This window comes from Colletotrichum jinshuiense, chromosome 1 (genome assembly GCF_051148585.1).
Source record: "Colletotrichum jinshuiense chromosome 1, complete sequence".
NCBI lineage: Eukaryota > Fungi > Ascomycota > Sordariomycetes > Glomerellales > Glomerellaceae > Colletotrichum > Colletotrichum jinshuiense.
Window position 1 is genome coordinate 314,788 of NC_139302.1, and position 22,119 is coordinate 336,906.

The 22,119-nt window shown below is 56.4% G+C and overlaps 6 protein-coding genes across 6 annotated transcripts; 2 read left to right on the top strand and 4 right to left on the bottom strand.

The window, feature by feature from the left end:
- Positions 1-1,138: 1,138 nt before the first annotated feature.
- EsH8_I_000078 (DNA helicase) lies at positions 1,139-3,964 on the bottom strand (the record flags this gene model as incomplete). Its single annotated transcript, XM_083267491.1, has 4 exons — positions 1,139-2,473; positions 2,524-3,240; positions 3,294-3,749; positions 3,803-3,964. The coding sequence occupies 4 exons, from the start codon at positions 3,962-3,964 to the stop codon at positions 1,139-1,141; spliced, it is 2,670 nt and encodes an 889-aa protein (XP_083117929.1).
- Positions 3,965-4,556: 592 nt separating this feature from the next.
- On the top strand, positions 4,557-5,693 carry EsH8_I_000079 (60S ribosomal protein uL15; the record flags this gene model as incomplete). The annotated part of the gene is made up of 5 exons (XM_083267492.1): positions 4,557-4,588; positions 4,835-4,953; positions 5,012-5,057; positions 5,388-5,586; positions 5,643-5,693. The coding sequence occupies 5 exons, from the start codon at positions 4,557-4,559 to the stop codon at positions 5,691-5,693; spliced, it is 447 nt and encodes a 148-aa protein (XP_083117930.1).
- A 599-nt stretch (positions 5,694-6,292) lies between these two features.
- Positions 6,293-7,821, bottom strand: EsH8_I_000080 (serine/threonine protein kinase CDC7; the record flags this gene model as incomplete). Its single annotated transcript, XM_083267493.1, has 2 exons — positions 6,293-7,464; positions 7,536-7,821. The coding sequence occupies 2 exons, from the start codon at positions 7,819-7,821 to the stop codon at positions 6,293-6,295; spliced, it is 1,458 nt and encodes a 485-aa protein (XP_083117931.1).
- A 1,317-nt stretch (positions 7,822-9,138) lies between these two features.
- Positions 9,139-12,969, top strand: EsH8_I_000081 (condensin subunit YCS4; the record flags this gene model as incomplete). The annotated part of the gene is made up of 4 exons (XM_083267494.1): positions 9,139-9,374; positions 9,501-10,012; positions 10,063-10,328; positions 10,384-12,969. The coding sequence occupies 4 exons, from the start codon at positions 9,139-9,141 to the stop codon at positions 12,967-12,969; spliced, it is 3,600 nt and encodes a 1,199-aa protein (XP_083117932.1).
- A 2,578-nt stretch (positions 12,970-15,547) lies between these two features.
- EsH8_I_000082 (NADH-ubiquinone oxidoreductase subunit GRIM-19) lies at positions 15,548-16,636 on the bottom strand (the record flags this gene model as incomplete). The annotated part of the gene is made up of 4 exons (XM_083267495.1): positions 15,548-15,593; positions 15,719-15,871; positions 16,115-16,221; positions 16,586-16,636. 4 exons carry the CDS (start codon positions 16,634-16,636, stop codon positions 15,548-15,550), a joined length of 357 nt encoding a protein of 118 aa, XP_083117933.1.
- An 801-nt stretch (positions 16,637-17,437) lies between these two features.
- Positions 17,438-19,993, bottom strand: EsH8_I_000083 (protein serine/threonine phosphatase; the record flags this gene model as incomplete). The annotated part of the gene is made up of 1 exon (XM_083267496.1): positions 17,438-19,993. The coding sequence occupies one exon, from the start codon at positions 19,991-19,993 to the stop codon at positions 17,438-17,440; it is 2,556 nt and encodes an 851-aa protein (XP_083117934.1).
- Positions 19,994-22,119: the final 2,126 nt, after the last annotated feature.

The window sequence follows — 22,119 nt, forward strand, 5'->3', positions numbered from 1 at the left end:
CATATTGGCTGGGAGTACCTCCGCTGCTTCCTTGTGCTGTGATTGGTAGTATTTGGCTTTGTCACAATCTTCAACTGCTCACTAGTATGTATACCTACTTAATCAACTCCCTCCGTCCCTCCGTCCCTCCGCCCCTCCGCCACCAGTGCTGCACGGTCCGGGAGGGCGCTCCGGGGCTTTAGGGAGTTCTGATTGGGCCTGATGTCACTAAGCCCGTGCTTACAAGAAAGGGTCTATCAGTTGAGCTCGACAACACGGTAGCCAGTGCTCGATGTAATTGTTATCCTCACTGTCCATTCACCATGATACCATTCCTAAGCCCCGTACTTCCTCCGCTTGTAGCCCGGGTTGATTTCAGCGAATTGAACTTTGACAGTCGACTGACTCCCTCGTCATTGGTAAGAATCGACATTGATTTTCAGGGTCCTGAGAGAACAATACGATGCGGTCATCGCCCGGCAATAAGGTTCCATCCTGCTTCATGCCTTGAGGACCCTGAAATGTTCATGTCATATCCCACCGCCCTAAGGGAACTGGATTGTTATTTTTGCCGGTTTTTGCCTCAATCAAACCTTCCAGAAATCGGCGTGGCCATTCATCCAACTTTCAGGAAAATCTAAACGACGGTCATTTATTTGTAGATTGAACTTCATGTAGTACGAAATGGCCAGCGGCAGTACATCTACATTCGTGGCATAAGATGACAGTCTACGTAATCATCCGCTCAGCATTAAGAAACCAGAACTTATGGCCTGTAGCCGTGAATTCCTCAGAAAAACATGTTCTCCCGTTTTCTTTATCCTTCTTCTCCAGTTAGACCCACACCGTCGGCCTGGTATAAATTCTCCAGCTTAGCCTCGCGGGTAACACAGAGAGCCCTAAAGTAGCCCATTGTCGAAGTCGCTGAAAAGTCGGGCGGATTTGAATGGATTTCACCAAGCTTTCGATGTATACTCAATGGCTTGACTGCGGGTCACTCGGTGGTTGATTGCTTCCGTGGGCCAGGCATCCCGGTGGAATTGCCGGCATGCCGGCGCCAGGAGGAACACTTGCTAGCCCATCTTGATTAGCAGCGCGATTCTCGATCACTGACCGATACATAGATTGCCTTTACTGTAGTTGACACTTGTCTCGATAGTTACGACGCTGGCGTCCGCTTCGACCGAAAAAACCCACTCAACGCCCCCATCAGCTGAGGCAGCCCCTTTTCATGGCTGTCACCATTCATCCCGCCGCGAATCCAACCAGGAAGTTTCCCTCGAATCCTGTCCGTCCCGAACCTGCGATCAACGAGCACAATAGCTGCGTAGTCTCCCCGATGCCTGATGGCCCGTCCAATACTCTGATTAACGGCTCGCATACACGCGTTCTCGTAGAAGTCCCTCGCCGCCTGTTTCGCTGCAACCAGAGCCTCTTCTCTTGACATCCTCGTGGCCCCCGACGGATCCGTCAATCGCTGAACAGCTGTTGTCTCGATGTATTCCGTCTTGGCTTTCCACTCTGGAGAATTGATGTTCGGGTATGGCAGGCCCACGATAATGACACAGCGACCGAGCCGATCGGAGAAGTTAATGCCCTCACTCATCTTGCCACCAACAACGCTCAAGAGGAGCGCGCCGCGGGGTGTAGGCGTTGCCCCTGCCCTCCCCTCGTTGCTTCCCCCTAAGATGGCTTGGCTGTACGCCTCCAGCACTTCGTCGCTGGACCCACCGCGGGTTTCTCTAAAGACTTCCTTTCTCTCCCGAAGCCGTTCCCAGACCGACTTGGCGTCGCCCGCATTGCGACTCTCCCATACTGCAACAACTTCATCCAGATACCCGTAGCTAGGGAAGAAGACCACGACGCCATCAGGGACAACGTTACACATATTCAAGATAGCCAGTCCAAGCTGGCCTACCATGGCTTTGTCGCTCCTACGTTGGAAGCTGAACTCAAAGGTCGAGCTCACATCCCGATTGGGACCGGGTCGCGTCCCTGCCAAAGTCCAGACGCATAGGTTCGACGGCGGTATGACGTGTCCACAGCTGAGTGTCGTAAGCTTCGACTCCGAAAGGTAAGGAAACAGATGGGCCTTGTAGTCATCGAAGGGAGACATAGTGCCACCTGCGAGAATAACTGCCCTTGCGCTTGTGGCAATGGACGAGAACGCGTGCGTTGGTGACAGAAGGAGGTAAGAGAGCTGAATATCTGGTGGGTTGGACACAACCTTCTCGTAGAATATGCGTCCTTCCGAGCTGAGATTGGTGAGGGAGATGAGAAACGAGGAAAGAATTTGAAGGACTGGCGTAGATGATTTCGGCGGTGGTTTTCCAGGGTTCCCCTCGGCCATTTCCTCCTCGACGTGGGCAACGTAGCTCTCGATCTTGTAGGCCAACTTCGACTCTTGGATATATTGGATCAACCTGAAAAGGTTGATTTGATCCACGCCCTTACAGCGAAGGAGCACTTTTGAGTCGACGATGCCCTGAGCACTCTGCAAATCGGTTAGTCCATGTTACCGAAGGGGGGTGCCGAACGACATGCCTTGAGTTTCGACTGTCCATCCATCCACTCGCTAAGACCTTCGATAACCCTACCCACTTGTCCGACCATGACCCGATTCTCTCCCTTCAACTTCTTACCGAACCGTTTGACATAGACGCCCAGCATTTGCCGCGCCCGTCGCAGTTCACTCAACTTTACTTCAGACGCATAGACGTTGGCCACCGCATCCATGATATTGTGCGCTTCGTCGACAATCACGATGTTGCCTTCGAGCTTGATGCCGAGAGCATCTCTAGCATTCTTCTGGAGTAGCAAGGGGTAAGGCAGCGTGACGATCTCTGCGCCGGCGATTGCCGCCCGTGAAGCATAATACGGGCAAACCGAGAGCTTTTTCCCCAGATGGTAAAGGTCTTCAATGTCAGGCAGTGTGGCGTGAGCGGTGTCCCTGAACCGGTGCGTCTGGGCTATGTTGTCTTCTTTGAGAGTATAGGGGCACTTGTTCTTAGCCTTTGGCTTCTGGAGTTCCGAACAGCGGTCATTGATTGCGGATAGCGTGCCTAAGCGTGCCACGGATGGATTGATGCAAAGCTTTTGACGAGATGACAGTGGTAAGTGCTTGATTGGCTCTTTGGCAGGATGGTCTTCTTCACTCTGGTGTGGCACGACCGACGACGGGATAGACGAAGGAAACGCGGGCCGTCGCAGTTCAGAGATGAATTGTGTGAGTTGGGAGTGCGTTCTTGACGTGTAGTATATCTGACAGACTCCATGTTACCAATGTGCTCAACAGCATCAGGGGCTTTGCGCACCTTGACTCCGTCCTCGACTTTGTCCTCCTCTTGTTCCGCTTTCAAGCTTCCCAGGCCAAATCTTGCCAGAATATCTTTGGTCTCCTTGCTGAGGCCGCTCATGGCATCTGCGTCATCAGCAGCGCCGAATCCATCTGGCTCATCAAGCAGCCACTCGTCGTCGTCATCCGCAAGGTCACGGGGCCTTGACATTGAGGGCCCATCATCAAAACGACGTCGCTTGGTACTGCGGACCTCAAGAGCCTTTTCTTTTTGCCGGATCTGTTCAAGCTTCTTCTCTCGCATCTCCCAAGTACGAGCCAACTCCTCTCTTTTCCGCCGCAGCATCTGTTCAACGATCCAGCCGGGCTCGTCCTTGAAATCGTCCATGTTTAATTTCAAAGACAGCTCGTGCTCGTCTACACGCTGATTCCGAAGCCATGTTAATGAGGCGCATATAAGCGAAAGGGATTTGCCCTGATATCGTAGTCAGCACCATACCACAGTTGCGGTCCCGCTATGGTCCTTACCGTGCCCGTGGGGCTCTCAAGTATGCCAACCTGACCATTGCCACTTTGCAGCACGCCATAAGCTGCTTTCATGAACTCAGTCTGCACATCATATGGGGTGTAGGGGTGGTTGAAGTCAATGCCGTTCGGGACCGACAAGTCACCAGCCGGGTCATCTGGCATTGTGATGATTGTGAGGCATGTAAACTGGCTGGGATACCGGGCGAGACTGGCCGAATGAAAAATGAGCGGTCTTCAGATCACAATCCCACAGCGGACTCGATCAGTATCAAAGGTTGCGCGGGTTAAGGCGCGGTTCCTTCGCGACAAATCACTAAGATTTAAGCTGAGAGGGATCAGGGGTATTCTAGGCGGATGGGCGTCTGAAAAAGCAAAGACCCACGGCGGCCTCACCTCGGTGAGAGAGAGGAATATTCCAGCCAGGTCGGTCACATCGGTGAAACTCAACAGGGGTTGGTAGCATTGAGGTGGGCCATTGCTGAACATTGAGGAGCCTAGCACGATTATGTAACATTTACGATGACGAGGGTTAAGGGCCGGAAAAAAAAGTGTAGCAAAAAAGCACGAGCCACAAGCCATACCAGCCCTTCCCACCAAAATATCTTAGGGTTGGGCTGCCCTCTGCCCCGCTTAGCAATTATCCGAGGCTTCGCCGGCGTCCAGAGACCCCCTCACAAATTCCTGCGAGTTGCGACTTTGCGAAAAAAAGATCCTCAGCGATAATCAACAGTCGACAACCGATCCAACCGTCGCCATGCCTACCCGATTCTCGCGCACCCGCAAGCAGTACGTTACTCAATGATCCCGTCCCGCTTCGATTTCACAATAGGTCTTCTCGCGACTGCCATGGTTGGCGTCGTCGAAATGTGCAGGCGCGATGGCAGAGGGGACGCATGTTGAAAACAAGGGCGTCAACATGTGTCCCCAGCAAGAGGAGGAACTCTACGGAGATACTCTGCCATCGCAGTCCTGGGAGAAACGTCTCAAGTTTTCCAAATGTACCCGGAAGCTGACTTTCTCTTTTTTCTTCAGCCGCGGACACGTCTCCGCCGGTCACGGACGTGTTGGCAAGCACCGCAAGCACCCGGGTGGTCGTGGTCTGGCCGGTGGTCAGCACCACCACCGCACCAACTTGGACAAGTACCATCCCGGTATGTTCTCACATCTCTTCCGATGGTCACCAGGCGGCGTTGGCTAACAGTATCATAGGTTACTTCGGTAAGGTTGGTATGCGTTACTTCCACAAGCAGCAAGGGTATGTTCTCCCCGAATCCGACTGGCGTGCGGCTCTAGGTTGTGCTCTGCAATTCTCTGGCAAACGGACCCCGACAAGAAGACGGCAATCACCGACCCAGAATCTCGCTACACGGTGGAATCTCGGTTGCAATTGGGGTGATGCGCGGTGGGGACGACAAAACGACGGTGGATTGATGGTACATGGTCGAGACACCTGCGGTACATGCGCACGAAAATTCTGCACCGTTATCGCCAACTCCATCGACCGTTTTGCAGAGCACATCCATCAGAGCCAAACGACCAGAGGATCTCCCTGTCGGTCGTGTCCCGTACTAACATGATTCGTCAGCCACTTCTGGAAGCCCGTCATCAACCTGGACAAGCTCTGGACTCTCGTCCCCGCTGAGAAGCGCGAGGAGTACCTCGCTGGCAAGGGTGACACCATCCCCGTCATCGACCTCCTCCCCTTCGGCTACTCCAAGCTCCTCGGCAAGGGCCGCCTCCCTGAGGTCCCTATCGTCGTCAAGGCCCGCTGGGTCTCCAAGCTGGTATGTTGATCCGCTCCACCTCGTTCCCATACCGCGATGTCTAACCCAAATCACAGGCGGAGAAGAAGATCACCGCTGCCGGTGGTGTTATTGAGCTTGTCGCATAAATTCGGTTATAACCTGACGAGGGATCGAAACAATTGACGTATTTGGGAATGACCATGCAGCCTCGGATGCGGGCGGCGAACCGCTTTTTTGTCATCAAAACAACTTGCGCTTGGCGGGACATGGGAAAGGGCCTAGGGACGGCCTTTCGCATTGCATGAAGATCTGACTTCCAAGGAGTTAAACCGAATAAAACAAAAGGCTCTTTGATATCCAATGATGGCAGCATCGGCACGACGCTGATCGTTGTTTCTCTGTTTCACGGCGTGTCTGGGTCAAGGCGGTCGGGTACGATTAAAATGGTATTACTTTATGTCGACTTGTCATTGTCCGCTATGTGTCTCTTTGATTCTTTATGCCTCGTAAAATGTTTGCGTGCACATCGCAGTCCGGCCGCCTCTCGAGCGTGCCTCCAAGCGTGTGTGTAACCCTTGCAACGCCGTCTGCCGTTGCATCGCTGTATCATACATGTAAATGGTTTTCAGTAAACCACACCTCCACATAGTGTGTGTGTGTGTGTGGCCCTAGACACTACCGTTGTTGGTATCAGATATCTTAGTTATTGATGCCACAACATGAAATAAGAAGGAAAACATTATCATTACGCCTGCAACATGTCCATCTCGTCGTCGTCCTCGTTGTCCACCTCCACCGAGGGTTTTGGCTCGGGCTCCCGCAGGAACTCGTGCTCCAGCGCCTCTTTGGCGCTGATGCGTCGAGCGGGATCGAGCTCCATGCAACGTTCCAAGAAGTCGACAGCCAGCTTCTCCTCTTCCGTCAGCGGAATGCCCGGCGAGCCGTCTTTGCCGCCGTCGGTGCGGCAGGTCGACCACAGAATGATTTTCCCCAGAGAGAAGCCCGCACTGCCCACAGTGGGGATGTTGGTCTCGAACATGCAGCCGTGCAGCAAGCCTGCCTGCTTCATACGCTTTACGCCAAAGATGGTTGCGATCTCGATCATGGCCTCGACGTCGTCGGCACTATTGAAGAAGGGGAACCGCTTGCTCATGATGGTCAGGAGAATGACACCGGCTGACCAGATGTCGATCTTGGTCGTCTGCTCCGTGCACTTGAAGAGCACCTCTGGGGCACGGAAACCTCGCGTACCAGCGCGGTTGGCTCTCCTCGACGGGCGAGTGTCTGTCTTGGGGTAGCCCTGCTGAGGGCCATTTTGTGATGCCGCACTGTTGTTGATCCTCTGTTTCCGGACGTCTCTGTTCTCGTGGCACAAGCAAGGCTTGCTGTCGGAGCCCTCGCGCTCGGCAAGACCAAAGTCGACAAGCACGCCGCGACGCGACTGTGGGTCGTAGAGGAAGTTGGTGGGTTTGATATCGCGGTGCAGAATTTTGTGGTCGTGTACGGCTTTAAGCGCCGTAAACAGGCTGCGAAGGTAGATGGCCATGTCCGAGACCTTCATCTGGCGGAAGTAGTCGCGAAAGTCTTCGTGACGGAAGTAGGGTAGAATGGCAACGACCTGGTCGGTAGAGCGGAAGGCCGTGATTAACGGACACACGGCGGGGCAATTTCTCAGGTCGTGCAGGAGCTCGAGCTCGTTGAGGATGCGAGAAGGGCTCGAGGTAACGTAGATCTTCTTGATGGCGACATATCGAGCGCGACGGCGTGGTTCGCGGACCGCCGATACGTTGCTGCCGGGGCGCTTCAAGGGCGGCGGCGTCCACTTGTTGGAGGGATTGTCCTTCTCCTCAATGTCCCAGTCGTTGTCGTAGGTGTCGTACTGGATGTCCTCGGCCTTGTAAACAGTCGAGAATGTGCCTGGAAGGGATCGCGGGTCAGCAAAACAAGTGTCGAAACGGGCACCAGAGTACTGGGCGGGGGTGGTGTACCTTCGCCGATCCTTTTGATCAGGCGATACTTTTGGCGAAATCCAGGGAAGCTGTCTTGCAGACGGTCCATGTCGCGCTGGACGCCCGAGTCGACAACATCGTCCTCGTCGGAGCTCTCGTCTGATCGGTCATTCTCGACCTCGTCGGCATCTTCGTCGTCGTCGACATCTTCGGTATGGTGCTCGGAGCCGGCCATCATCTCCGTGTCCTCGGTGCGAGCGTGCGGGGGGTCCTCGTGGATTTCGAAGGCCTCACGGCTTCGCTTCCGTGTCGCTGTTGTTGCCATGGAGTGCGGTCGAGACTCGGCAGTCACAGGGCGATGGGCCAATCGCAGGTTTGCCGGAGCGGTAGCTGATGTATGTGCCGGAGCATGGAAGGGAGAAGGAGAGCGCCGGGGATTCGAGACAGTGTCTGGGGTTGGGGCTTGGTCTTGGTCGTGGTCTTGGGGTTGGGATGGTGCTGGTGCTGATACTGGTGCCGGTGTTGGTATTGGAGCTGGAGCTGGAGGCGGAGCTGATGTGGGTGTCGGTGCTGGCCAGTGGTGCCAGGCCTGCACGTCGAGGCCCTGGCCGAAGCGAGTCAATTGGTCGATTGCTTCCAGATTGGGTTGACTGAGGCCAGCTGAGGAATCCCGCTGGATCGAACACTGCGTCATCCGAGGCGGGCTTGGTCGTGGTGGAAGGCGGGGAGGGTTCGTGTATAGGGCGCTCGAGTGCTCGACCAGAATGTCGGCCGCTCTTGTTTTTTGCTGGCGTCCAGCCGGGCAGTTGGTGCTGGGTGTCACAGAGCGTCGCTGCCAGTCGTCTTGATTGGTGTCTTGGTATTGATTATTTGGGGTTGGGGGTGGGTGGTTGTCGTTTATTTTTTCTTTTTCTCCTTGGGGGGGGTTCTCCCTCTCCTTTCGCTCCCTTTTTTTTTTTTCTGTCCCTTGGTTCTTTCGGCAGCGATAGAATCTTTTTCTTTGCCGTGCGATGCAATGCACGAGGGCGGGTGCGGGCGTGGGCTCCCAGTTGCTTTCTAAGGCGCCTCAGTGGAGGGGCAGCGCTGCATGCGCCGCCCATCAGTTTGCGGTGAGAGGGACGCGACGGCCAATCAGGGCCGCCCAGAATGACCCCGCACCGCCGCCGTGGGACCGAAGGACCCCCCGGTCGCGTCCAGAAGAAAACAAAAACAAAAACCCCCTCGGTTGCTAGGCGCTTCTGGGGATGGGCCCGGCTTAGGCGGGCGGGCATTGGTCGTTGTCTGTGTGTATGTAGTGCGTAACGTAGTGTAGCGTCAACTGCCGCCTGCAAAACACACACACACACACTCACTCACTTTCGCTCCCGACAACCACCGACTGTCAACATCACCAACCGTTTTTGCGCCTTTCCCTTCGCCTGTTTTCTTTTCTGGCGCGGCGCATTACTAACCACCGCAGACCACGGCGGCTATTCGCAGCAACAGCAGCACGGCATTAGCAACCGGCAGGGCACACCTCTTCCGCCCCTCGACCTTGCTTCCGCTTCTGTTTTCTTCTTGTTGACTTTCTTCTCTCTTCTCCCCCTCTCCTCCCGATCGCATACCAACCGCTGGGTGCGCACCACTCAACCAGACCGCAGCCATGGACTCGGTCGCATTCGACATCAACGATGCGCTGAAGCATTATATGAGCGATCCCGCTGGGATCCCGACTCCCGAGGCAGATGGCTCTCTCTTCGACTACGAAAATGACCCCGAGGGCCTCGCCGCCGCCGCCGTCGTCAACCCGGTCCTCAACACCATCGTCGACGCCGTCGCCGAGAACCCCGAGGCCATCACCCGCAGCGCCCATCTCGACTCGCTGCAATTCCTGCTAAAGTGCGCACCCATACCCCCTCGTCCTTCAGACCCCTCCCCGCCCTGGTCCTTTTTTGATTCTACGCCCCTCCATGAACCCCCCTCCCCCGTACGAGAACATGATTCTGAACTGTTTCCACCCTCCAGGTATACCGCCTTCTTGCCGACACACGCCCTCAGCAAGATCTTTGACCTTGTCATGTCCGGCCTCGCCGCCGAGGGCGATGCGATTCACCACGACCTCGAATCCCCCGACGAGCAGGAGACCTTGGCCCACCACAAGCAACTACTCGAGATCTACGGCTTCCTCCTGCAATGGACCATCGCCGCCGTCGAGACCAAGGCCGCCGAAAAGTCGTCAACAGCGCCAGTCGCCAGAGGTCGCGGGAAGCCCAAGAAGAATGCGCCAAAGGACAGGGATGGCGTCTGGGACTCGGCGACCCAGCTGCAGGCGGCGCTCGACATCATGAGCAAGGTCCTCAAGCTGAAGCTTTCCAAGATCTTCCTGACGACTTCCGAGAGGGACACCTTCATCGGCCTGCTGACCCGTCCCGTCTACATGGTCCTCGAGAGCGAGCAGCGGGTCAAGAGCACGTCCATCAGGATGCATGCCTTCAAGGTGCTCTGCATCGCCGTAAAACACCACGGCCACGCATACGGTACGTCTTGCCCTGCGCCCTGCGCCGAGCTTGGAACTGACTCGACACAGCCGCCCAAATCTCCATCGTCCAGAACTTGACCTACTTCGAGCACCTCTCCGAGCCCATGGCCGAATTCCTCCACATCCTGGCCGAGACATACGACTACCCCCAGCTCGCCGACGAGATCCTGCGCGAACTCAGTAACAAGGAGTTCAACACCAACGACACAAAGGGGCCCAAGTCCGTCTCTCAGTTTATCGTCAAGCTCTCCGAGCTGTCGCCCAGACTAGTCATCAAGCAAATGACGATGCTCGCCAAGCAGCTGGACAGTGAAGTAAGGATGCCACTTTCGGCATGCTATCGTTGCGCTTTCTGACATTCTTTTGTAGTCATATACCCTGCGCTGCGCTCTCATCGAAGTCTGCGGTAACATGATTGCCCACCTTGTCAAGCAGGACGAGCGCGGTGAAAACCACAAGTCCCAGCTCAACGCCTTCTTCGACGTGTTGGAGGAGCGATTCCTCGACATCAACCCTTACTGCCGGTGCAGAGCCATCCAGGTCTACGTGAAGCTGTCCGATCTTGAGCAAAAGTTTCCCAAGCGACGGCAACGCGCTGCAGAGCTGGCCTGCCGAAGTCTCGAGGACAAGAGCAGTCACGTCAGGAGGAACGCCATCAAGCTCCTAGGAGCCCTGATCAAGACACATCCCTTCACCGTCATGCACGGTGCCCAGCTTTCCCGCAAGGAGTGGCAGGCGCGCCTGGACAAGGTGGACGAGGAGCTCAATGCGCTGAAGCCCCCCGAAGGCGCGCCTGGCCTCGGCGAAGGCGCCAACACCACCGTCGACAACGAGCTCTTGGACGATGCGACACAAATTGAGCAGTCGCCTCAGAAGCCCATGAGCGACGAGCAAAAGTTCGAGGCTGTCCGCAAGGCGCGGGAAGAGGCCGCCACATCCGAAGCCATTGAGAAGCTCACCCTCACCAAGCGATACTACACCGAAGCTCTCAAGTTCATCGACGTCCTTCACGATGCCACCGGCACGGTCTGCCAGCTGCTTGGCTCCCGGAACAAGAGCGAGGTCATCGAGGCCATGGACTACTTTGAGATCGGCGACGCCTACAACATTGAACAGAACAAGGTCGGCATTCGCCGCATGTTGCGCCTGATTTGGACCAAGGGTAACAGCGACGAGGGCAAGGGTGTTCAGAGCCACCTCATCGACGTCTACAAGCGACTGTTCTTTGAGGCGCCCGAGTCGTTCAGCCCGAACGACGCCGCTAACTTCATTGCTCGCAACATGATCAGTCTGACCTTTGGTGCAACACCGGCCGAGTTGACTTCCTTGGAACAGCTGTTGAGCACCATGATGAAGGGGGGCTTGATTCCCGAAATTGTCATTGCCAAGCTCTGGCAGGTTTACGGTGTGCAAAAGCGCGAGATCTCCAGGACCCAGCGCCGCGGGGCCATCATCGTGCTGGGCATGCTTGCAACCGCCAACCCCGAGATTGTGGTCGGAGAGATGGAGACGATGCTGCGCACCGGCCTGGGTCCCCACGGCCGCGCCGACCTCCAGTTGGCCAAGTACACTTGCATTGCACTTCGTCGGATCAACCCCACCGGTCGACAAGCAAAGGAGTCTACCGTCAAGTTCTCCAGGCTGTCCAACGAACACGCAGTTCTGGCCAAGCTGGCGGCCATCACCGAAGTGCCTTCGGAGAGCAAGGAGTGGTACGGAGTTGCCGAGCAGGCCATCAATGCCATCTACGCCATCTCCAAGCATCCCGATACTCTCTGCTCCGATATTCTGCGTCGTAAGACCAAGCAAGTATTTTCTGCTCCTCAGTCACGACCCAGCTCGCAATCGGGCTCTCAGACAAGCTCGCGACCGAGCTCGCGAGACGAGAGTCACTCCTTGGATGATGACGAAGACGGAAACGAGACTGTCGTTCCCCAACCGAAGAAGCGCGACGCCGCCATCGGGCTGTCCCAGCTTCTGTTCATCGTTGGTCACGTCGCCATCAAGCAAATCGTGCACCTTGAACTCTGCGAACTCGACTTCAAGCGCCGTAAGCAGGAGCAAGAAAAGGAGAAGACGGCAGATAAGTCCACGGCCCAGGCAGGCAAGAAGGACGAGCCCGACGACTTGGACCTCATCGGCGGCACGACTGAAGATGACTTCACCGAGGCCATGGCTCACATCCGTGAGCGGGAGCTTCTGTTTGGCCCCGAATCGCTGCTGGCCATGTTCGGTCCTCTGGTCTCCGAGATCTGCGCCAACAACACCACCTACGCCGACAAGGGCCTGCAGGCGGCAGCAACTCTCTGCCTCGCCAAGCTCATGTGCGTCAGCTCCGAGTACTGCGAGGCCAACCTGCCGCTCCTCATCACCATCATGGAGCGCTCGACCGACGCCACTGTGCGCTCGAACGCCGTCATCGCGCTTGGTGACATGGCCGTGTGCTTCAACCACCTCATCGACGAGAACACCGACTTCTTGTACCGTCGTCTGGCCGACAAGGACCAGTCCGTCAAGCGCACCTGCTTGATGACGCTGACGTTCCTCATTCTGGCCGGTCAGGTCAAGGTCAAGGGTCAGCTGGGTGAGATGGCCAAGTGCCTCGAGGACGAGGACCGCCGCATCGCCGATCTGGCGAGGATGTTCTTCACCGAACTCAGCACCAAGGATAATGCCGTCTACAACCACTTTGTCGACATGTTTAGCTTGCTTTCCGCCGAGAAGAACCTGGAAGAGGAGAGCTTCCGCAGGATTATCCGGTTCCTCCTGGGCTTCGTCGAGAAGGACAAGCACGCCAAGCAACTGGCCGACAAGCTCGCTGCCAGGCTCAACCGCTGCGAGACGGAGCGCCAGTGGAACGACGTCGCATTCGCTCTCGGGCTGCTGCAGCACAAGAACGAAGACATCACCAAGACCGTCGCCGAGGGATTCAGGGTCGTTCAGCTCCAGGCGTGAAGGGACATGGCGTAGAGAGAGCAAGCTGGCCTTGTGGCCGTGTATTAATAGGGTCATGGGTCGGCGTTGGCGGTTCTAGACGGATCTGGCTTGGTGGGGCATGTTGACTTGCGTCCGTTGGGTATACCACTGTATGGATGATGAGATTTAATGACGTTGACGAATTGATTTATTGTTGATCACCCTATTATATTTGAAGACTGCCACCGAGGTGGCTGTCCTGCTACGTCTTGTGACCTATAGGTTAGTCGTGTTTATCTGGAGTTGAACTCGGTTCATCCTCAGTTGTCATGTTAAACTTTATTGGTTCTGAAGCCACAGAATTTATTCGTTTTAAATAGTGATGTGCCTTTCATGAGTGGTTTGTCCACATCGTCAACGCGACTGCAGCCAGCCTGGCTGCCTACCTCTACTACCCACAAGTTCCTGCGTACACATAGAGATGTCCCCTCCATTGGCCTCAAACTTGGTACAGTTGGTGGGCGACAACCAGGGTGGTGAGGATGGCGGGTGAGACATTGGCCGACGGCCCGCACGCCGGCGAGGGGTGGGCAAGCGCGTCTGCGTCCTGGGCGGGAGGCAGGCCCCGGTTTCAAAGTGGCGTCTGACATTGTTACGGTTCGCGTCCGGGTGCTCGCTCCAGAGGTTCTCGCGAATCGCAGGAGTCCCAGGGGCCGCTGCATGGAATACGCGTACCGTGTACACGGCGCTGGGATTTCCATCGTGGGGCGGGGCTCGTGGTGGTTTCCTGCCTCCGCCGAACGCCGACGCGTCGGAGGGGGCGGCGGCGATGGGATGTGACGCGGTGGCTGCCGATCCGCGGGCCGGAGTGCCGGCGTCGAGCGCGGCTTTGCTTCCTCCCGTGCGAGAACTTGACCCTCCGAGGCAACACCAGAGGCAGACGTGACTTCAATCAGTTGGAACACTCTCAGCTTTCTGGGCAACGTCGAGGACTACGAGAGTAGGAGCTGTCTTGTTGGATTGAGCGTTGCAGTCCCGTCCGATCAGTGATGGATCTGTTACAGGGTACGCTCGTCGTTGACTTGCTTCGCAGCAATGCTGGGAAAACAAGACACAGAATGGACTTCAATGTAGCTAGTCAAGATGAGCAAGGGAATAGTTATCACATTGTGTAAATGTATATGATAGTGGCGTGTTGCCATTAATTCTATAAAACTTCAATATAATACAAGAGTTGAAAGGAAAAAAAGTATCATTAAATAAATATTAGAGATAAATAATCGAAAAAAGACTCCAACGCCCAGAATCTTGGATTGTTTCATTTCTTCATACTAAATATTGATCCAGGCACTTCTTTCTGCCATCTGCACCCGCAGTTCGAGGTGTAGGTTGTTCAACACGTTGTGAAGCCTCTTGATGGAACAGTATCTGAAAATATCAACGCCTCGGAATGTGGAACACCCACAACAGCACGCGGGCCAAGGAGCTGGGCGGGACCCAGATCACAATGAAATCATTAGCAGAGACCGAAAACACAAAATGTTGCCACTGCAACTTAAGTGATGGGGGAATGTCAGCATCGAATTCTCGACGGCGACGTCTTCAGTCGTCATCGCTGCCTATTCCACAGGCTTAGCCGCGTGTCTCTCGGCCCGAGACGAGGCCGTTCTTGCCTATGCACACTTTTTAAATACATCAAATGTGCGCCGCAACAGATTAATGACAAGCTTGACTGCAGTAGGGCGAGAGGCAGTGGGAGAAGGGGAGGGGCGGTGGTTGACTGGAACCAGTCAAACATATACCTTGACAACAACACCGGGTAACCCGGAGTCCACGGGAAAACAAACCTCACCAAGAAAGCCATGGCCGTTGGCAAGACTATTTCCCTTGAAAATGTATCAAGAGAGGGCCAAAACGGCAAAACCGTCCGGCCAAAGGCCTCCCAACCGTAACCCTTACCGCTCACGTCCGGTTAAACACCATTCTGCTATTCCTCATTGCGGATTCAAGGTAAACTGCATTCTGCTCCAAGGGCTCCGCCATCGCAGACGCAGAGAAACGCAGCGCTGTATTCATTTAAACTCTTCGCCTCCTTCTCTGGCGACGCAATAGGACACCAAAGGAGTTGTTGGGTTGGCCGAGCAAACGTTGGCGACTTGACCTTTGAACATCCTTACAACCGGCCGATTTCACTGCATTTTTAACCCACCCCGGGCGGTTCTTCACATGGGTGAACTCGGCCTGCCACCCATTCAGCATGCAGTCATACTTCACCGTTTCACTGCATTTTTAACCCCCTCGAAGGGCGCCTCCAGCGAGGCGGAGTACACTGCCCTCGACACATGCCCGGCACCACCTAACAGATGGAGAGGGAGAGAAAGAGAGATAGGCAGAAAGAGGTAGGAAACGGATGTCACTTTGGCATTTTTTTGAACACAACGCAAGTCTAGCGAGCCCCCGACTCGAGGGTTGATTCAACAAAGGTCGTCTTTGATTCTCTCCATACCGAAAAAAAGTATCATGTACACAACGGCGGCATTGTGCCGGCCCCTCGTTTTCTCTCCCCCCGTTCCGTGAAGATCTTCTTCCCCTCCCCGAAGCGAACCCCAGCAGTAGTCTAGTTCTTGTTTTGCGGCGCAACGGCGAAAGTAGGACGGATGAATCTGTAAGGGGGAAAAAGGTTAGCCATCGGTCTACCGTCTGTCTGCCCCCGACGTGACAGAACGACGCCCCCCGCGAATGCAGGAAATGGGGGAAAGGAAGGACAGGAGGGACGTCAAAAACATACCTATCAGTGTGGTAGACCTTGGTGTTGTCGCCAAGCAGCTCCTTCTCTCTCGCCTGGTCGGCGTACCATCTGCGGACCTGGTCGCGGTCCTCCTCGGCCTGGAGGAGGGGGATGAGGTGAATGCGCGCCCACATCTTCTCTCTCGCGAGCTCACTGCTTCCGTTAGCATCGTGTTCCCGTAGAGCCGTCGCCATGCGATTGCCCCTCCCACCCCTGTGCCTCGTTCATTGCTGCGGGCCTCCGGTGTAGGTGTGTCCAGGAAAGGCCCAGGCCAAACGGCACCACAACCGCCGGAACACCCGCAACTCCGACCCCAAGACACTCGTATCGAGGCGAGTTGCAGTCGTAGCATAAAACAAAGGAAACCTCAACCAAAGAAGGTGTGCTGAAACGTACTTGGCTTCACGGATACCCTTGATCAGCTGGTACCATCCGTATCCCATCACCAGACCCATACCGAGCAACATCGTACCGGGGCGGAATCCACGGGCGGGCAGGTTGCGCTGTTTCCCAGACAGTTAGCACAACATCTCTCCCGATTTCACTGCCGCTTCCACATGAGAGTGAGCGCGCGCGCGCACGTGTGCGTATAGTCCCAGAGCCCAATGCCTCTCTTCCCAAGAGTAATCGCTTCAGCAACCCAACCTTTCCGGGTCCGCAGGACAAGTCGTTCATCACGAATGGAGCGGGCCCTCCCATCGGTCGTTGGCTTCTCGGCGTCTGGCGTTTTCCCATTCCATATGTCGCTGGCCCCCCGTCCATCGTACCCGGCAATCCCATTGTCGTCTTCGATTCCCCCTCTTGCGGCTCTCCCTACCCTCCCACCACCACCACCACCTCCCCCTCCTCCAAGGCAAAACAACTCACCTTGTACTGCACAGCCTGGTAACCCCCCACGGGCGGCATATCCTGAGGCATCTTGCTCGACAATCCCTACCCGACCCAACGCGGTCGGCTGCGATCGTTTATTCGGAAAGTGTTTTTTTTCGGTAGTGGCGTTGAGCCCCGCTCGTCAATTGCTTCGGTCGACGGGCGCTGGTTTGTTCTGGTAAGCGTATCGGCGTCGGTTCGACGGCAGCGGTGCGGGGGGAGGTGCGTAATGTGGTCGTCGAGCTTCGAGGTTCTTGTTCAAGCTTTGGCCTGAGTCCCGGGAGGTGCCTGAGGTGATTGTTTTCGGGTCGACGGTGATTCGCTCAATTGGCCAATTGATTAGGTAAGGCGGCCTGCCGCCGATGGGCTCCACACCTACCTCCCTGGGTTGACCTCGGTGAGCACGCACGACACCGACACTCATACAGCGCCGGTCAGAAAGACTGAAAACACCGCTCATGTAGCACGGTAATTGAGTGGTGTTTTCAGACAGACTTTCTGACGGGTACTGTAAATCACTCACGCAGAAGGAAAGAGGAACAAAACAGAAATGGAGACAGTGTGCGTCGGTTGCCTTTTTTTACAAGTCGTGATATTTAGAATTTCTGCTATGCAACCCAGCATCTTTGTCGTCTATTCGCCGTCCCAAATATCATATTGTACTGAATGAATCCTACAAGTGTTTGCACATCTCAACTCCATGCCATGCGTCGCCAACGGAAAAAGGCTGGGTATAAAACCGAACGAACCATAGCCAACCAACTTTTTTCCACCATTGCGAGAAGCCCCCACCCATTCGCCTGTACTTATATGCACCTCGACAATACTATTGCACAAAATGCGGTGCCGCTAGTCTTCCCCGGCGGCCGCCAGCTCGGCCTCGAGGTCGGCCTCGAGATCGTCCAGGTCAAAGTCGTCGTCGCCTCCGCCCGCCGCGGCGCCGCCGTCGGGCACGAGCGAGACGTCCTCCTCGTCGCCCGTGACTTGAGGAGTTGGCAGGCTGCTCGACTCGTTGTCTTCGGCGTTGGGCGTTCTGACGGAGCTCAGCTTGGACGCCCCACGGCTCTTGGCCACGCGTTGCTTCTTGGATAGCGCGCTTCCACCTTCGTCGGAAGCCGTGTCGTCGTCCATTGCCTTTCTCTTGGTGCCACCGACCGGGTTTGTCGATTCTTGAGATGAGGGCACGTCGTCGCCCATCTCCGTGTCCCCGCTGCGGCTCTCCGTATCGGCATCCGAACTGTCGTCGTCGCTGCCGAGGAACTCCTTCATCTCATCGTCGACGCCTTCCCAGTCGAACGATTTCAATCCGTCTATCGGGCTGACCTGGCCGTCTTCGAAGTCCAGAAGTAGGTTGTCCTCGTCGCCGTCCTGATCGCCGTCGTCTTCATCCGAGGCATCCTCGTCTTCTTCGAGGACGCGCTGCTCGCCCGTCTCGTCAATGATTGTCAGGTGCGGCCTGGACCGGCCGTCGCCGTCGACGTCGGACATGGTGTCCGCATCTGTCGACTCCGACGCGGCATGCAGGCGTCGGTCGGCGGGGTGGACCTCGACCAGGTACGGCGTCTCGTCGACGCGTTGCCACTGGCTCAGGCAATCAGACAGCCAGTTTTGGCTGACAATCTTGATGCTTCGGATCCTGGCGGCCTGCCGGACCTTTTGCGTCCGCGGCCGCGAGGTAGATATGACGAGATGTGTGACCTTTTTCGACACCTTGGTCGAGATCTGCGCACCAAAGCTCATGGCCTGGATGCCAATCTCGGATTGCAAAACGTCGACGCCAAGGGGAACAAGGCCCGACAGCACGATCGTGGTGCCCTCGAGGGTCGAGGCCTTCATCGTGTCGAGGACGTAGCCAACATCCGGCACCGCCGAGAGGTCGATGTTCTCGTCGCCCGACTTCTTCCGTGGTGCCGCCTGGGGAGGCGCAGCGGCGCGCTTTGCGTCGTACTCGAGATAGAATTGTTGATGGAGGCGGGTGAGGTGTTGTTGTAGGTAAATCAGCTCGGCATCGTCGTCGCGCAGGACTTGCGACCGGTGCTGCACTGTCGCGACGGGCTCGCCGTCTTCGGTGGTCTTCTCCTTCTGCTCGTCCTCCTTGTCTAGCAGCTCTTGCATGTGTAGCAATGGCCGCTCCTTGATCTGCTGCTCCAGCAGCTTCTCTTGCTCTCCACTCTGGACCGCCTGTAGCAGCTTGTCGTCGCCGCTGCTCATGCTGACGAGCTCGTCCAGGGCGGAAACCTTGCCGTTCGGCGTCGGCTCCTTGGGTCTCGCCTCCAGAGGTCGCGACTCGATGGCCTTCAACTCGACGACGGGCGAGACCTCGCTGGGCTTCGCCTCGCTTTCCGGGGCCTCCGGCGCGGGGATTGCTTCGGGTTCGGGCGGTGCCGGTAGGATGTCTTGTCTCTTGGGGAGGAAGCTCGAGTTGATGTCGCCGATACCCTTAAAAAAGTCATATGGCACGACCTTGATCAGGTTGGGCCGGTTGCGGGGCCAGACGTCGGCCCTATCGTCGATAATAACAGCCATGTTGGTGTTGACGGGGAACAGCCGCTGCAGGCTCTTGGAGATCATGCTGCCGTTTTCGTCACGGCTGATGACGCGGTTGCCGAACAGCTTCTGCTGGGGGTCGACAATCTTGGCAATGTTGAGGGCGTACGCGCGCGTTCCCATGGTGTAGACGTGCAGCTCATACAGCTCGGCCACCTTCTCAAGGAACTCGGCCAGGCCGGGCCGCATCTTGATGTAGTACCAGCACCCGGACGTGACCATCCCCCTCGGGCCTTCGTCGTTGAGTTGGAACTTTTTGACGTCCTTGACGGCCTCGTAGTTGGGGTTTGATGGGTCCTCCATCCACTCGCCGACGGTAGGCTCTATGCAGGCGTGGATAATGGTCTGGTCGAGATCGACGACGAGGCTCAGCTTGCGCTGGCGCAGCAGACGCTTCTGGGTGTCGTGTTCGGCGCGGGCAGCCAGGTCGCCACTGACCATGAGGCCGGTCTGGTCGTGCGTCATGTTGATGGTGGCGCGCTGTGTATCACGCGTGTCGCTGGCCCAGTTGACCTCGGTCATGTCCTTGCCGCAGATGGCGCACAAGCCCTGGAATTGAATCTCGTGGGAGCAGGCCTCCTCGATCAGCATGCAGGGCGCGTCGCGGGTAACAGTCATGCCCTCCTTGAGACGCCATTCCTTGATGGTGCCCTCGTTGGGACAATCCCAACCGACGATTGTGGTCTCCTCCTCCTGCCAGGTATTGCCGGCAATGGGGTCGCCGACCTCGCGCATCCATTTGAACGAGTATTCCAGGACGCTCTCCTGTTTTGCAATGGCATCGCCGGGCTTCTTGAGTAGTTTTGTGATGGTGATTGGGTAGCGCAGTCTCGCGCCGAGAGAGAGTAGCTTGCCCATGATGACGGCAGGCTACTGGGAGGACTGTCTAAAAGTCTGCTACGCGACAGAAGGCAGAGCAAAAAAAGTCAGCCAAGCGAACCCTGACGCGCGGGCGAGGTAAGAGGTAGGTAGAGTAGGGGGTGATGAGGCCAAGTGCACACAATGACGGAGGGGTTAGACAGAGAAAAAAAATGACGAAAATGACGTGAATGACGACGGGTAAGGCGAGGGAGGTGCGGCGGACGAACCTAAAGAGACTCCCCCAGTGACAATCGAGGATGGTGCTGGTGTGGTGGCCAATCCCATTGCCCCGAAGCTACTGGGAGGGAATATGAACAGGCGACGCAACAGAAAAGAGGGCTCTGGAGCGTTGCGTTCGGACGGCGGGCAGCTCTGTAGTTGCGCGCGCGGGAGGTTGATGCGGCGAAAGAAGAGGAAACGCGCGGGAAGCCGACACGAGTATCACGGGTGATGGACGTGTTATGCTCTGATAGCGTGGGCGCAATTGAGTATTGGGGACGGGATGCAGCAGGGCGGACGGCGAGAACGGCGGAACAGAGTTTTTGGATGTGTTTGACTGTCGCGCGTTGGAGTGTTGAAGTCGACTTCTTGCTGGTGCGATTCGAGTGCTGGGTTGGATCCCGGTGCTTGGGGTTGGGGGACGGGAGTTTTGGAGCTCGGGGATTTCTGGTGGAGGCGGCTGGACCGAACCGTGACGCACACCGCAAACGGAAAGGGGAGGTGAGGTAAGGTGAGGTCCGGTAAGGAAGGGCAAGGGGACAGGGCCAACCGGGGGAGTCCAGACGTGACGGAGTGGGGTCGGGTGGTGCGGGCAAGGGAGGGGACAGAGAGAGTGCGTGGGCGGAAGCTGCGGCGCACTGACCAAGCAAGGTAAGGCGAGGGATGGCGGACACGGGTACGTATCTCGGCGGATGTGGACGGCCAGGTCGGGTCGGGAAGCCGGAGTTAAATTATTCCGTGTGGGTGCTTGGCTGGCGGCGGGTGGGGCGTTTGGAAGGCCGAAGTGGGGAGCTGGAAGCTGGAGCTAGAGGGAGCTTGCTGGACTGGCAGGTGGCAGACAGTCAGTGCTCGAGCCGAGTTGTGCCCCGGTCACACACTCCAAGCAGTATGGTGGGATGGTAGTACCGGTATGTAGTGTAGACGTCTGTCCGTCTGTCTGTATGGCTGGGCGGGGTGGGGTGAGGTGGGTGCGTAGAGTGGTACCTCTGCTGTCCTGGCAAGGTACCTCGATATCTTTGGTAGTCGATGCTTCTCGATTGTTTGTTGGTTGGGTTGGGTGTGTTGCCAAGAAGGAAGAAAGCGAGGCCGGAGAATTTATTGTTGATGGTGTAAGACACACACAAACACACTACACAGGCCGGGCTGAGGTGCAAGATTGATTGAGGATTGGTGGAAGGACGTGTTGTTGGAGAGCAGTCCCTTTTTGTATCAGATCTGTGTCTGTAAAGCCAAGTCGAGTCGTCCAGGTCCTGGAGAGAGAGGAGAGAGGCCCAGAGAGAGAGAGCTGTGGTGTGTGGTGTGGTGTGACGTGATCAAGGAGGATGACGGATGCTCGCAAGGTCGGTTTTGTTGCTCTGGTGGGAATAAAGAAAAATAGGGAGCAAAAAGGTACAAGCACCACGCGGGCCAAGGTACAACAAGGAACACGCGAGCGAGCAGACAGTAGCGTCGTTGCCGGCTGAGGGAGGAAATGCGAGCTTTTTTGGTGTCCGTCAACCACTATCAGCGGTGCCACACCCCTTCTGAAGGAGTGGGATGCTCTGGCCTATTTGTACCTGTCGTTATTCACACTCGCATCTCACTCTGCTGCCCCATGGCACCAGCCGGCAAGCCTGCCTCGACCCCTGCCATCCGGCCCATCTGCTCACTCTCACACACACACTCTCGCTCACTCTCAGTCTGTCGTCTTTTTGAATTCCCCTCGTCATTCCCCAACCCAGCCTGCGTCGCTTCACTCTTTATCCTTGTCCTGATTCCCTGCCTCCCCTACGGTAGACTTTGTTGCTCATCCAGCCCGTCTGCCCATGCCCTCCTCTCGCCACTGACTGCCTGCTGCTAGTGCTGCTGGCTGTGAACTGAACGTGCAGCGCACTCACACAGTCACACACTCACGCACACACACA